The sequence below is a fragment of the Solea solea genome, chromosome 9, assembly GCF_958295425.1.
Source record: "Solea solea chromosome 9, fSolSol10.1, whole genome shotgun sequence".
Classification (NCBI taxonomy): Eukaryota; Metazoa; Chordata; class Actinopteri; order Pleuronectiformes; family Soleidae; genus Solea; species Solea solea.
The window spans coordinates 2,891,408-2,908,431 of NC_081142.1; the positions used below are offsets into that span (position 1 = coordinate 2,891,408).

At 38.1% G+C, this 17,024-nt stretch overlaps 1 protein-coding gene across 2 annotated transcripts in view; it reads left to right on the forward strand.

The window, feature by feature from the left end:
* Nucleotides 1–5,303: 5,303 nt before the first annotated feature.
* Nucleotides 5,304–17,024, forward strand: part of tp63 (tumor protein p63) — a 33,654-nt gene continuing 21,933 nt past the window's right edge. For both annotated transcript variants that reach the window (XM_058638055.1, XM_058638056.1), the window contains exons 1-3: nt 5,304–5,357; nt 9,621–9,755; nt 9,845–9,974. In XM_058638055.1, the coding sequence (XP_058494038.1) occupies nt 5,305–5,357; nt 9,621–9,755; nt 9,845–9,974 (318 nt within the window). In that variant the 5' untranslated portion in view covers nt 5,304. The remainder of the gene's footprint in view (nt 5,358–9,620; nt 9,756–9,844; nt 9,975–17,024) is intronic.

Below are 17,024 nucleotides of genomic sequence, written 5' to 3' on the forward strand. Positions count from 1 at the left end.
AATATAATATAATATAATATATATATAAAAAAAATGTCAAACACATGTTCCAGAGTAAGGATTTGAAACGTACTTGTGAGATGATAATGTTATTTAATGTTTTGGTTAAAGACTCATGGTCACATATAACAAATTAGAACGTAACCACTTTGGGTGCTGGGAAACTACAAGGGGTTTTCCAGTTATTATAGTGTTTAAGTAAATGACCGACTTTGAATACGTTCTGTGAGGATGTAGGTTGAGAAAATTGAGATTTTGTTGGTGGTTAATCATAACGATCTGGCAAGCTGCAGCTGTAGACACCTCTGCTAACAAAACTAAGTGTTCATCAACCCATCAGTGCGTCATTTAAGGTCGAAACTGTTTTAAGCTGCTTCTACTTTTGTTTTCTCGTGTGGAATGTGCAGCCAATTTTTAGCCAAATTGTAAGAAGTTACAGCTGAACCCAGTAAAAAGCTAAAGTTACTTATTTATTTATTTTATTTTAATTTTTTTGTTAGCTTTGGTGCATTCTTGTGCTATTACATTATTTATAACGGTATTTGCAACCTAATGAAGATCAAAGAATAAGGATTGAGTGGCAAGCTCATAATTATTAAAAACATAATTAAGCACATTTAATCTTAAAAACTCCTGCATTTGTGCATGTGAGAGTTTGTGACAAGGCCCATGACATCATAACTTTTTTAGATTTTGGCTGAGCTGTCACTTTTCTGATCATTCGAACACCACGTAAATGTGTTAAAATGCCTTGGTGCCAGTTGTGATCAAAAAGTGAATTGATGTTACATTAATGTAGAGAAATACAATCGATATATATATATCGTAAATATATATATATATATATATAAGTCACTAATGCACAAATGCAGCATAAACACCTGTTTCTAACCGAACCTCTCTGTACTCTGGCAGGTTTATTTAACTCTGGCTCATTGCCTTTTCGTTGCCGTGGGCAAGAATGATTTTCCCAACCTGACAATGACCTGATCTTATGTGTAAAAGTTAATGTGACAAAAGACACTTCAAAAAAAAAAAGAAGTTGAATCATATCGTGGGAAAGCATCAGTAATTGTCTGGGAGTCTGAATAATACCGTAAATAATGATTCACTGAGTAGAAAGACAGGTTGTCCTGGTCACAGAGTCAAACTTTACCGCTCTTTTACTTACTGGTTGTATGAGAGTAGAAATATTCCATGCTCCAGGAACTGCATTTACATGCTTATATTAAGATGAATGTGTTTAAAATGCTGTGATGTTTTATCACCAACAAGGAGGTTTTGTTTTTGCCAGCGTCTCTCTGTCAGCGGCATAGCTCATGATTGATTTTGATGACATTTTCTAAACAGATATGAAATAAAGATATAAAAAATGAAGTAAAGTAAAGACTCTGCTAAAACCGTCAGTATTTGTAGTATTACCTCAATTAGGTCAATGTTCTTGTGTATTTTGGTTGTAATCCAGATTTTGATCCATGGTGACACTGTGGGAAAGTGATTTGCACTCTCTGTACTTTGGTTTCTCTGGAATTGGTTATTATGTTGCAATACAAGATGCTTGTTGTTGACTTTCAATGAGTAAAATGCAATATTATTAGAAATAGAATGGGAAACCTATTTTAAAATACATTTTAAACATAAATGAAACACCAAAGTATGTTGATATTTCCTTCTCGATCGCTCTATGTACTCGTCCCTTGTACTTCCCCCCCGACATTGTCAGTTAAAATAGAGTCTTCCCGAGAGAGATGTTATGAACAATGCCAAGTTGCTGGGCAGTTTAGTGCATAGGCTGTAAATTATCACCTCTCAGACACTGCACCGGACACTGGTAGTTTTGACTCATCTGGATTTCCCCCGCATTAGTCACCAACTGGAATATATACACACAGATGCACACAAGTATGTCCACATAACCCCCTCACACTGTGGTGTGTGTGACTGACACTGATAATGCATCTCTTCATCGCGCAGCAAACACTGAGGCTACTTCATCAGCTGCTGCGCCAACTGCTCTCTGGTATTTCATGTGTAAACTCCGGACATTAATAAGGTTGCGTGATTGGGCCACGTCGTGCCTCCAACGACAATGAACACACCAAAATGAATTAAGGTGCTGATATTGCTGCGTACAGTCAAACAGGCCGGCTGCCATCTACGCCTTTTGACCTCAGATACAGTTGCAGATTAGAGTGATCTTAACACTCGCCAGCCTGAGCCTTGTTTGAATAATAATCGCATTAGACACATGTGCGCTCCCCCCGATGACAGTATCAGACATGTCGCTGACGTAGCTGCTAACTCATAAACACACATGCATCTCAAATGAAGTAATCGGGGTTTCGATGACTGTTTCCCAACAACTGAGCTGCAGAGTAATTAATGATGTAAGCGTTTCAGGTGTCACTGTAAATCAGATTTAAAGACACTTTGAGGTCAGTTTGTCCTTGTTACAAGGCGGACGCCGTCAACGCTGCACGTAAAATGTTTATTGGAGACTGGAATTAGCCTCATAAATAAGACAATAATCACCACATACTTTTACAAGTGTGTTTCTTACTGTACTTTTCTATGTGTAGTTTCAGGGTTGATGTTTATTTCTCGGCTCAGAGCTTTATTTCATTTTGTAAGATGGTAAACAACAACTGGTAGTTGCAGCAATGACCTTGTGGAGAAGTTGTTTGGAGATAGACAGACAGACACAGTGGCGTGGCACCATTTACTGCACAACAGCAGTATTTCTAATCCACCAATCAACTTTTCTTTAAGAAATTATACATAATGATATCACATCTCTTAATATTGAGAGAAAATACAGTGCAGCACAACATTTCAGTGGTTTTGTAGGTAAAAGTTATTAATGACACCTCTGACAAACTAGTAGATTCTGAAGTAGTAGGTTCTTAACTATTGTGTGTATCTGTGTACTTTACAAACATCACAGTTAAAGCTGCTCTCATGTGTCCTAGTAAATCTTCTGTTTCAGCTATTCCATGTTAATGGGGTTTCTTGCAAAAGCCAATTACATACATGTATGATCAATTTGTTTCTGTGCTTGAGACGTAAATATCTAAAACAAAATAATGCAAGTCTGCCATAGACTGTAGCCCCTTTTCCACCGCAGGATTTTTTCTCATTTACCCGGGATTTTGAAAATCCGTGGTGCGTTTCCACCAAAATTCCCAGGGGGGGAAACTTCACTCAAAGAAGTACCTACCTACTTTTCAGATTAGCAGGAACTCTAGAGGGGCGAGGCTGTGTGCTGTGTGGCTGCAAGACCTTTAAAAGAAGACGAAGAAAGAAGAACTTATTCACTTTAGGATCGGACAGTAAAACACAAGAAGCCACAGAACAAATTGAGTTTCTTTAGGTTGTTCTGCAAACCACACAGATTACCAATAATTATGAAAGTACCTGGTAATAAAAGTTCCTAGAAATGTTGGTGGAAAAGGGACTTTGCACATGGACCTTTAATCTGACTATTGATTTTATTCTGGATAAAGATTCAGATTCTAAAATCTAAGTTAAATAATAACAAAAAAATACTAATACACAGTTAAGGCAGTTTAAAGGCTACATGTGAAAAATATAATAGAAAATAAAAATAATGCAGAAATAACTATATTAGTTATAAAATGTATTAGTGTATCTAATCTAATCTAGTTATATCAATCATAATCCAAGTAAACAATACTTAGATTAAGACGTTTAGATGAGATATTAATAGGATATTCCATTTACAGCATTGTCTGATTATGACTCATGTCTACATTAAGTCCACTAGTGTAAAATCTCCAGATCATAATAATCTGATTACGATGTATACATGTGTACGTGTGACAATGTGACAGAGACTTTGTGTGTAAGCACAGGGTGTAAAAATTTACATAATTTAGTGGTGAGGTTTCTTCTGAATGTCCCTCACCTCAGAACTCAAAAGATATTTAGTTTGTCCATTGTGGGCTACCGTAAAAAAAAACTTAGTATAGAGCTGACACGGCTCCTGATATGAATATAAAAGATCATTCCAGGGTAATGAAAAAAAACAACAAATCATACAATCAGGTGACTGTATACTTTCATATTACACTATATTATTATTATTATATACACTATATTAAGTATGATTATTTAATCTACTGCTTATTAATTATAATAATAAAGTTATTAGAAAAGTGGGATGTTTCTTTTCTAAACAAACAAGTGTGTCTCAGTGTATGTGTCAGTGCTGTTCCTCGGTTCCTCAGAGTCGGTCAGAGAAGAGAAAGAGGCCGTATGTCTTTATTAAAAGTACAAGAGAGCAGCTTAGAGGTTTGTGTTCCCTGGATACACCACATCTATTTATTTTCATTCCCCCCACCGTGACCCTACCTTTTATTTTAGCATGCTGATTCATCTGCTGTTCATGTCTGAAAACCACATAAGACCTCTAGGTTTACAGTGTCATAGTGCTTGGTGGAGAGGATGGGTTTGATGTTGAATTAGAAGTATGTGCATGGATGTGGTCAGGAATCTGTGTGTGCATAAATATGATTAAATGTAGGTTTGCATTTAGGATTTTCAAACAGCAATATCATTTGTCTGCTTTCTATTTTTGTCCTTAAGGTGCCGGAAGTCATTTCCTTCTAGTTTTCAATTAACGTGAGAGAAGAAATATTTCTTCTCTCACTTGACTCATCTCAGTAAACGTCCAAGACGATGTGTTTCGCTTCCTTAAAAAACAAATATTTGCGTGTGTTTTTTTTTTCGTTTCACTGATTTAATATTTGCTGAATCGGCACAGAATGAAGAATCACTGTCATTCACAGTGTATTTATGACAAAGAAGCCTCCGGGGGCCACAGTGAGAAGTGTGACACAACACAAATGTCCTCATAGCCACAAAAACACCGGGGAATCAGAGTGGAAATGTCAGAGAAATGCATGTGTGTGTGTGTGTTGTGCTCTGTGTTTGTGTGTGTTTGTTGGTGGGGGTGCAGGGTCAGATGTAGTTGCTTGATATCTATATCCTAGCAACTGCGAGTGAGTGATATCTTGTACAACTGTAGCAGGGGATTGGTCAGCACTGGCACAAGCCCCTCCCCTTTGCTGGGCAGCTTTAAGAAAAAAAAAAACCTAAATTCAAAACATCTCTCAAACTTTCTCCACTCTGCACTGTACCCTCTGGCACTTTAATCAAGGCCTGTACGTTTATTTATTTGTCTTTTTTTTTTTGCCTTTAATTGATGGTCGTAGCTCATGTTAATACATATGCCTTTATAATTAGCTGTGCATTCTGAAGATTTCAGCAAAGCGAAGTGACAACATGAATTCACCTTACACAGCTATGCAGTATTATCCAGAGTTCCCCTTTCATCGGTAAGTACATACACACTTTTTTAATGATCGATTCATTAGGTACGATATCATCTTATTTCATTACTTGTAATGTTAATAAATGATGTTAAATGAAGTAACATACAGTGTATTTATACACTGATATGACACGTGTGACACACACGGTGAGTTTGCAGTGAATCTTTTACATTTATTGTGGGCCTTTCTGAGCGAACACAGAATATTTAATGACTTATTGAAGTATCTTGGAATCCCCCCCGTCCCCCCCACCCCCGCTCTTTGAGATGGACTGTCACGTAGACTGATTTTATCTCAACGTCCAAATTGACTTGAGAGCAGTTGTGTCTGCGCCAATCCTCAGCTGCTGCTCTGTCCCAAATTATATTTATAAGTGTCACATAATTAGGGCAACAATGCGTGTGAATACAGGGCCGTTAGGCCTGAAGAGGCAGACAGGTTACAGTGTTTGGCTCTTCCTCTAATCCTCACAGTACAGTACAGCATCTATCTATCTATCTATCTATCTATCTATCTATCTATCTATCTATCTATCTATCTATCTATCTATCAATAGCACTCACATGCATGTCATGTCATTGTTTCTGAGCAGTTGTAAATGAATGCATTTACTTATTAGTTGGTTAAGATTGTGCTCACGCTCCAGAGCTGTAGTGTGGTCTCTCTATCCATAAAGGTTTCTGGATGAATACATTTATTCTAAAGCCCACATAATGTATGTATGTCGGCCGGTACAGTTATGTGTCATTTCTTGTTTGTGTGGTCTGTGCTTTAGTCCATGTTTAACTGAATGCCCCAGGTGACTTTGTGTTTTGATCAAATCACTGATTTATTGTGACATAAAAAAAAAGATGCTTAAAAGAAAAACTGGCACTAGTGATGCTTTAATATTTATGAGGCAGAAAAGCTTCACTTGCATTAATTTTTCTCTAATTTTCTTCGGCTTCCTTGTTTCCTATTGCATCGTAAACCTGAAAGGATTTGTGCTTGTCCATTTTTTTTTTTTTTGGGGAGTTCAGACTGTTTCACTTCGACAAAAGTCAGGGGATAAGAGGAGGAGAAACTCCAGTGCTGCTTTCTATTGTTTTGCAGTCGTGTCCCTCTTCCAGCCAGGGCTGACAGATGTGGGGGAGAAGGTCTTAGGCCTTTGAACAAGTGATTAATAAGGACACTGGAGAAGGGCCCCGATCGGCTGGGCTGTTTGTTTTGATTGCATTTTCATCGGTCGGTGTGCCCAACCTGCCAAGAGACAATAGCCATCCCTGTTTAGTGCTGACCTCTGCCCCAGTCTCGTCTGGAGGCGCTGCACCGTCTTTAAGTGGATGCTGAACAGCCTTCGCCTCAGGCTAACTGAAAAACTCGGAGTAACCAGACACCCAAAAGCAGACAAACAACCAGAACAGGAATACACCCATTTATCCAACTGTTGAGTTTGTAAATTCAGGCTTTTCTAAACTGTATCCATTGATACATTTTTGTTCTTTCGTTACCATGTTTTCCACAGTGTCAACTAAATCTAACATACTAAAGATTCAAAAATTCTAATATACATTTTTTGTATTTATTCAAAAATATATTTGACAGTATCGTATGTATTTTAATAAAAAATAAAATTAAAGTTGTAATGTTTGCAGGGTGCAGGGCATCAGTAAGTCTCGGCTGCAAAATGCTTACTTCTATACATAATCAACTTGCTTTATCTTCTCTTCTTCTTCTCCTCTTTATCTCTATCTTTTGTGGTTATGTTTTGGATTCTGGATTCAGCTGTAAAAACAAAACAAAACAAAAAGTAATTTAGAAAATTAACAAAGTGACAGTTAAGTTAAAAAAAAAAAAAAATAAGCCAAAATCAAATGGGGATTAACTCAGTCAGAGGTCGGTGGAGGACCACACCTAAATCCTTCCTCGTCCATGAACAGACACACCACACCTGTTCTACCTCAAATATATCTACTTATTCATACATGCATGGGTTTTTATATTCCACAACCTGTCACCTGATGAATTGTTGATAAATATACAGTAGATGTTGATTTACTTGGAAAACTAAAACTGTATAAATGTATATTGTATCAAATATATTATAAATCAGCCATACACACTTCGTTTGTCAGCATTATATGCAACATTTTGAAGCAAGTAGATCTACTTACTGGCCACTATATTAGGTACGCTTGTTGTGCAAATATCTAATCAAGCAACCACGTAGCTGCAACTCAATGTATTTAGTATTTTAGAAAGTGCTGATGTTGGATTTATACACAGGATTATCTCTGAGGTTTACAGAGAATGGTCTGAAAAGGAAAACATATGCAGGTTTGATGCCAGAGGTCAGAGGAGAGTTGTCAGACTGGTTCAAAATGATAGAAAGGCTACAGTGATTCAGTTAACCTGGATGGATTAAACGGGATTAACCCTCGAAGTAGATGGGCTACAGCAGCAGAAGACCACACCAGGTGCCACTCCTGTCACTTTAATTGGTGGCCAGTGTACCTAATAAAGTGACTGGTGAGTGTATGTAAATGTATACTGTAGATGGACTCTCACAAGAAACAATTCGGGATTATTTCATACAGGATGATGTCTTGAATATGTAAGAAATCAAACGAACATGTTTTCCTCACCAGACGTATTTGACTGTTGTGACACAATATTTAAAAGAAACTACAAGTGAATTGTATTGCAACCGCCATCGTGTGCGCATGCGCATTATCAGGGGGAATACATTAGCTACAAGAAGGTAATATGTTTTGTTTAAACGTTTCATGTTCTGAAATATTTTACCGTTAAATATTCTCCGGGAGACACAGCTATTATGGTGGAAAGGTGTCACATTGTGGTAGATATGAATCTAAAGGTCCAAGTTCATGAAACAGAGGTAAAGTAGAGCTAGCTAGCGTCGTCATTAGCAACACAATACATTAGCACGGCTAAAATAGCGAGTTAGCAAACTAGCTATAACTCTATCACGAGGTAATCAACAACCACTTACATTTATTCTTGAATTGTCCAGAAATGACTTGGTTAACTGCTACTTTGCACTGAATAAGCTATAGTTTATTAAAACAATACATCTTCATTTCTCTTTGCCCTAAACTTCCTGTCTTTATCATATGAGGTAAGTACTTTTAGTCAGTCAGAGTATTGTAGATTTAGCTATTTTCATTAATCTCACAATATTCTACAATCAACATCACATATTTGGTTTGCAGTTTTCAAATGATATAGCTGATACCAACACCTGTTCAGTCAATTTATTTTGACTAAAGTACTTTATTCAAAATTTATTTTGCTTGATGGTATACGCATATGTATATAATTTTATATTTGTAGTCTTTTGTTTTTTTTGGGACAAAAATGACTCTAAATCTAACATACAGTAGAATAGTATCAGTCCAGTTTCCACCACAAAGAGATTTTCCCACTAGCTGCTTAATATATACCTTATTTTAATGTGTAAACATGATATTATGATTACAAAAGTTTCAAAACGTTTTGATTCTGCCTTAAATGAACGATTTGTGAGTCAAAATCTCCAACATCCAATGTCCCACTTCTGTTCCTGAGGGACTGCAGCTTCAACTCATGTTCACTCTAAACTCAACACTCCCTCATGTGTAACTCCTGCATAAGTGAAATTATTGGCTTCATTAGATATGCCTGTGTTTGTAAGTCAGGTATTAATATCATTCATCAGGCAGTGTTGGGGAATTCCAAAACCTAAAATAGTGCCAGCTTCAGATTAAGCCACCTCCCCTCCTCCTTGGCCTGTCTCCTCCACCCTGTCACCCCCCCAAGCTGGTCCAGCTGTACACATACCAGAAGTTGTAGCAGTGCTATCATATAGACTGTGGGGGGAATTCCGTCTGTCTCAGACTGCAGCGTGCGCCACTTCAGCAAGAACAATGGCACGCTGAGCTCTGAAGCAGGTGTAATGTTTCAGGGGAGCAGGTCAAAGTGCCTCTGTCTGAATGGTGCATAATCACCATTATATGTAGTACAAATATTCTGTATTATGCAGTCTGACTTCTTCACAATGGCTCCTCATGAATGGCTGCCAGCAGCAGGACACCTCCTCCTCCCTGTTACCTCCACTGGCTGGGTGGCCCAACCTCAGCGCTGCACATCCACATTTATGTTGTGTGTTTGCTGAACTTGCAACTTTTAAAACTAACGGTTAAAGTAGTTTTGTCAACCTTACTTGGAATATGAACAGTAGAAATGAATGTAAAATGAACTAAAATGGTTGCCTTTGTCTGTTTGCAGACTCAGGGACGCTTCATCACGTTTGTCCTGGAGAGAGGGCTCCTTTCTCACCGCCATGACCCAGAATCAGTCTGCACAGACAACTGACTTCCTCAGCCAAGATGTGTTCAACCAACTATTTGATATGCTGGACCAGTAAGTGAACACTGCATAGACAAATACAAAACAACATGATGTGCTGTTAATTTAAAAACACACTATCTATGATCTCTAATGTGTTTCAGATCTGCCATTCATTCAGTCCAGCCCATTGAGCTAAACTTCACAGATAGTCCAACTAATGGATCTGCAGGAAACACCATCCAGATCAGCATGGACTGCATCACCATGCATGAGCCGGATGAGATACTCTCTGTAAGTATGTAGGTTTTATGTTGTTGTTTTATTTTTATTTTTAATCACTGCCACCTTCCCACCTCAACCACTCATCCATTAATCTATCATTTATACTGTCTGTCCTTTAAAGGACCAGTGTATAAGAATAAGTGACTTTTAATGGGGAGACTGCAGATTGTAAAATACAGAGGACATTGCTGCTCACCTCTCCCTGTATTTTTGCATGCTCTGGTTATTTTAAAACAATTATATACTTAAACAAACATACATACATTCAATAAACTTTCTAAATGTTACATGATGGACCTTTTCGGTTCGCAAGGAAAGTTTTAATTAGTTGTGTGCTTTACAACCAGTAACCACTGTTGTTAGCCTAAAGTGATAATTTGCCATAATACACAGCATACAATTATTTCCCTTTTAAATGTCTTAATGCATTATATTGCCGATGGTTGACATTTTAGGTGATCTTTAAATTTGTCATTTTGTGCACTCAATTGTAGTTGATCAAAAAATGCACTGTGTGAATAGTTTCATTCTGAGCTGATGGAACTTCCACTGGTGAATTCCACAACTTGTGCAACAGAGAACGTGTCAACTAGTTTCTGTTTAATATTTAAAAGGAAAGTGAGAGTAATGTGGCGCAGAGCAGTTGAACACTCTGTGAACGAGGTCGGTTTATCTGTGGTTGTCTGAGATGTTGTCTGTTAAGTGATGATATTATCTTGTTTAGCCTGAGCTGTGCTGGACCTGGGTGTCTCCTCAGAGACGCTTTACTCTCAGAGGTTGTTCAGGGGAGAATGTGCAGTTGGACAAATATATGCCTGTTTTTTTTATGAAGCAGTGGGAAATAAAAACACCGATATAACATTTTTACATTGCACAAACATTCATGTTGTAACTCAGATTTGTGTTAGTATTTGTCATTTTTTTCTCACATGATATATACATGCTTGATAGTACAACATTTATTTTATTTTATTCAAAATGCAGCGTGGTATTATTCCATGACATTCAGGTTTCTATTTGCAGAAATGACCATACAGTTACAATATGCGTCCATAGAGGAGCCTGGAAATTTGGAGGAGATGAGCTCTCCCTACATTTTAAATTAATTCTCAAAAACTCTATTTAAGAAAAGCAAATTTATGCGCATTTCCATTCACTGCTGTTCAGTAAATGTTGAGATAAGCCAGTAGGTGGTGCTAAATGTTGGGGCAAAAGTTTGATGATGTAAATTAAGCAAAAACAACTATTTATTTTTCTTTTCTTTTTCCATTGTACTTATTCGTGCGTTTCCACTCCATATCATGCGCAAATCAAAAATACACATAAAAACATTCTGATGGAACTTCACATTCACAGTCTTGTTTATGGAAACAGGAGCCTCGTTATTACAGACTATTCCAGTCATCTCTACTTAGTTAAAATCTTGTAGGTTATGTTAATTCGTTCTATTTTGGGCAGCTGTAATATTACAAGAGTAATGTTGTCGTGTATTGAAGTCTTCGGTGGGCGATTGGCTGTTATGCTTTCCATAAAATGAAAGTTTTTTAGTGGCTTTACATTTCACCATAGCCCTGTAATCATCTTCTGTGCGATCAGCAGCAGCACCTCAAGCAAATACAACTGGTTTTTAGACTCTGTGCCCTCTGGAGTTCTTTCAGTAAAGACGTCTAAAACTATAATTAACTGGTTTCTTCAACTTGCACTCGGGAGAAAAAGAAATCAGTTTTTACACATATGATATTTATACAACAGTTTCTCATGCTTTGGCCATATCACCTTGCTCTAGCCTGTTGTGACAAAAAGTTTGCATTTAAATGTGGAAGCACTGTTGTAAAAATCTTTGTAAACCAGTGCTCGGTGAGAGCTTCTCTGTGTTTGAGCTGTAGTGAGGAACAGATCTTTTGTCAGTTCTGCTGCTCAGAGGTGTTGTGCATATTCCCCTCCCAGTGCTGGAATGCTGTTGTCCAGCCAGGGTGGAAAAAAATAGCAAATAAAATTTTTGTTCAAGGAGCTGAGTAATGTTACCCTGTGCATCCCCCAAGGGGGCCTGTGCTCTCTTGAACTGGTGATTAATGGCCCCACCCCCACCGCCCACTTTTCCTTCGCACCAAAGAGGGGCGTGGTGCGCTGATTGGCACGCCAGCAACTCAGGCAGCATCCGTGTGGGGGCTAAGCTCTTGCTACTTTGGGCGGCGTGCCAATCACCGAGCCCCAGTCTTTATTACCAAGTGTCTGTTTTGATGAAAAGCTTGTGGTGGGCAAACCTACCAAACCTACCCCCCACCCATGTGGAGGTGTGCCTCTTTCATGAGTCATTAGAATGCAGCTCACTGTTTAGTACCCTGAGGGACTTATTTGTATTGTGTAGGGTTTATGTTTAATCTGAAATTCCTTTTTTCTTCTAGATTTTTTTTTTTTCTGTAGCTGCAGGGCAACAATTTAGCGCAGCACCTGCCTCTCATGCTGAAGTTCCAGTGCTCATCTATCAGTAGTTATAAAGGTGAGGGGTGGCAACAGAGGAGGGGGCAGTGTAGGCAGAGGGTAGAATAACATTAAGGAATGTAGCAGTTATAGTGGCAGGAGAAACGTTATATCCTACCTCAAACAGCTGATTTTACACCCAGATAAAGCTCTCAGCTGTGATTCACAGACAGGGGGAGAGAGCTTTACAGCAGAGTAGCTCAATCGACGCATGACTTCTCTGGGATCTAATTACATGTTTGTGTTTGGATTGGTAGGTTTTCTTTTCCCCACCACCTCTTTTCTTCCTCTTTTGTCTAATGTGCGATGGCTGTTGACCTGTCGTTTAGGGTCTGATCAGCAGCTGACTGGTCTCTGTCTCCACTAGAACTGAAGATTTGGAGAAAATATCTAACTGTAATTTTTTCAAACACATGTTGTCATCGCAAACAAGAAGTTTATAATATTAATTTTTTGTAACAATATGTAATACATTTTATTTAATTGACATACACCATAGTGCAATAAAAAGGTGAACAAGTAATCTGCAACCATTGCGATTTGCAAATAGCATTTTTGATTTAACAATGATGAACTATTCATTCCCGGTCTCCTCTGTTTCATTAGTTGATGATGCTATCACCTGCATAGAATCTGCCTGATGTGGTGCAATCCTTCCCGTTAACATGACAGAGTCAAATGTCTCCTTCCTTGTCAGTTTCAAAGCAGCTTTGAGTCATTACACCCACCTTACCCAACTACATACACAGTTTATATAGTTTTACCCCCGAACAACAGCACTACAGAAATTTCACTAACGTAAAGCACATTTTAAACCTTAACCTGGATTATTCTTCAAGTTCACTTGCTTTGTTTAATCCTGCAGCATTAAACAGCCAACCATAACACTCTTATATTTGTAAATGCTCCACCAGTTTGCCTCCAGCACCTGAAGAACTGTTTTTTTAAGGAATTAGCACTTGACATGGTCCATGTAAATAACTGTAGAATCGGTGAGTCAGTGTAAACTTGTTTAAGTGTGAAAGCATGGAAACAAGGACCCACATTACCCTTATACATGTATTTTCTATTATCTCTTATGTCTTCCTGGAAAAGGCTTAACTTCACTTTTACACCCCAGTATTGTTTCAACTGAGAAACACGTAGGTCACGCCCTTTGAGGGAGAACACATGAATAAAACCTTTAGTAACAATCTTTTGAATTACTTTTGTCTATATAGATTTTTTTTTAATTTGTGATATTTGTCTAAAAATTATCACACTCTATGATGGGTCCATCTTTTTTTATTTATTTTTGAATATTTAATTTTGTTTATGTTTTGGACATTTTTGACTTGTTACAAAGAACTAATGGCAGAGCAACTGTTGGCTTTATCCTCAAGTCTTCACATTGCTATTGCACTTAGAAAATCCATGGTGAATCAGGAAGAGATGCCTTTCTCCGATATAAAATGTTTGAGTGCAGTGAGGCATTGGTACCAAGTCAGCAGTCTACTTTGAAATTCACTGTTGCATGACTGTGAAAAAATAGATTGAAAACAACGGAGACAAGACACCTTCTTAGTGGTGATTCTTATGTCTTCTCATTTCTTTATATACTGTATATTTTTTTGACTAATTTGAGCATTGGCTTTTGAGATGAGTCCTAGTCTCTATCTGTGTGACTTTGTTGTGTTAATATTTTTTGTAGTGGATCATAGCAAGTTGATATATATTTTATAATGATGCTGTAACTTTATGTCTGCCTGGACCTACCTACCTCCTTGACTTCTGTGCTCGTCCTCACCAACGGTCGGTTATTGGTTATCAACCTAAACACCCACGATATATTAATATCTTGTCGCTTCCCCGCAGTCTGAATGAATCTTATAAACTATACATCTTGCATGAGTGTCTGATTTTGAGTTTAACCAGTTAACCTTGTATAATAATTCAACATCCTCCCTGATTCTTCTGTGGTTATGGGTATATATGGTATTACTATGGTCATCATTCTGTGTTGCAGAACATCTATCACAGAAATCAACTCTAGATTTGGGTTTCTGTAGGTAAAATTTCACTTGGCTGACAGTCACTGATAAATATCGTGAACTAACTACAGTGTTACAGTCTTCTTTGACATTGAATATCATAATTTTTTTCACAATTGTGTGGCCCAGAATGAATATTTTCTGCTGTTTGTATGCGACTCCAGTTTCACATGTTGTCTGACACATCTAAGTAAATGAAAATATATTGGAATTTTATTGCAGGCTAAAATAGAAATGCAGTGGATTTCCGTAAAATATTTTTGCACCTGTGATAATTTGGTTAATTTAAAATATGCATTATTTGCTCGGACTAGCAGTTTTAAGACAGTAATAGTAGCGTAGTTGCTGTTGTCTCATTCCTCTTGTACATGTACACCTGCATTTGACTTGTACATCCCATGTATTTCTAAATTATTCTGGCAGGTCTGAATTCAATCTGGCAACTGGGTAAAGTAGATTTAACAAAAGCTGCTCCAGTTTGTTGCTTTTAAAGAAAGGTGTTTCAGGATTTAGGGGCAGTTGACTGCAGTGGGGGTTTTAGGATTTGCCACCCAGGTGATGCTCTGTGTCTCTCTGCATTCGCTGCCTGTGTCTGTCAGTGTGGATGGGAGCTCACTCTGTTTTCAGGACAGGTGTCTTTGCCCTCCAAGCCTCCATAGCCTGACACATGATACTAAACTAATCTAGCTGACTTAAGGCACAGACTCTTAAAAGAGGAAAACTTCAGTAAAGCCTCTTTTGTCTGAGCCCCTGGATCTGCACTTCTTTAGCTGCTGCGTAATCTTAGTTTCTCACCACTGTTGAATTTGAGGTGATGCAGTTAAAAGAGATGTTCCTGCTCTCTTAGATTATTAGGGTTAGGATGGTTAGGGACAATATTTAACCATTAGAATTCAATTTGTGACCCTTGACACTGGAGCTAATTGCTGCACACTGCCTGTCTCTATAATGGTTTTATGGTCAGTTTGTTTAAGAAAAGATGCTTCAAGAAATGTGAACATTTTGGAGGCTTTGTTGATGAAGTTGAATTGTTTTGCATTATGCAGAAATGTGCAGCCCCCTTTTCACTGTTCAGTAACCCTTGTCTGCAATTGGAATGGTACATTCAAAGTTCACACCCGAACTCAGTTGACTCTACAGTTGAAACAGTGTTGATGGAAACAGGATATCTGGGTGAACACACAAATGACTTCTTCATTTAGGCAGTTTTGACATTAAAATGTCTCTCCTGAGGAAAAAAAACAAAGCTGGAAAGGAGTCACTTGCCTTTTTCAGCAGGTTTACCTGTGTTTAAAAACAAGCTAATGTTCCCTTTGAACAGCATCCATTTTGACAGGTCACAGGTGCAAATAATCACATGAATGGTGGCTGAATTCCATTTAGCTTCCTCAGTTTCATTGTGCATGCTGATTCACTGTCATTCTGTGCTGTCTTACCTGAAACGGAGCAGAACCATTATCAGGTTGATCAGCAACACCAGTGCATTTCATAGCTAACCTTGTTAAAATGGCTGCTGTGCTAATGGACTCATTTTAGTGTAAAAACGAGCAACATTACATCAAAACCATCAACGGAAAAGTAAAGTAGAGGAGGTAGGAAGGAGACTCGGGGTGTCTACTGGTTCCAAAAATATCTTCATTTCAGTGGAAGTGTATGGGAAAATAAACTTCTACTTCTTACTTGATTTATAACATCAATTTATAACATTTTCCTCAGGTTCACTTATTCTCCATCAGGCTAAACAGCAGAAACACCACTCAGTATATAATGTACATGTAAATACAGTTGTCCATAATCTGCAGCTTTTTAACTGGTTCTACGGTATTAGTTATGAGTTGGACCAAATAAAGTGACACCCTGCTTAATCACAGCTACTGTGCTATAATTCAGTGCAGCCTCACCCTGACACTGAGTACTCTAACTGCTTTTCAGATTCCAGTGTTGTTTTAACATAATTAGAAGTTTGTTTAGCTAAACTAATTATCACCCTCAGAAGGTTTGGCTGGGCCCTCAGTGAAGCACTGGGAGGCCAAAGGCCTCTTTAAAGTGTTGATTTGCCTTTTGTGACAGGCTGACCTGCGCCCCTGGGGGCCTGCACCGGGTGTGGCTGCTGATTTGAGACACTGCCTTCACTTCATGGTTCTGCGTTAGATTTCAGACAGCTTTCAAATCATTCTGACCACAGGGCAAAACTTTAAGCCCTGTAGCTCTGCAGTTATATACATTACTTGCGCTCTGCTGACCACTGACCTCCCTTCTCATTTACTTGCATCTTAGCAGTATCCACCCCAGTTACATCTGCAAATGGTTGAAGGATACAGATCTACTTTCACTTTTCAAATGATTAATGTACAGGCTTTTTTTATGTAGTAAATTGGCATTTGAGGTGAAGCAGTACATTTTGAAACAAACAATTTAACAGCTTCACAGCTAGGGTGTAAAACCAGTAATGAATTTAAACATGTTTTAATTGTCTTTTATTAGGGCTTTTAAATCTGAGCCAGCTGGTCAATACTGTCTGTGAGACACAATGCATGTTTCCAAAACA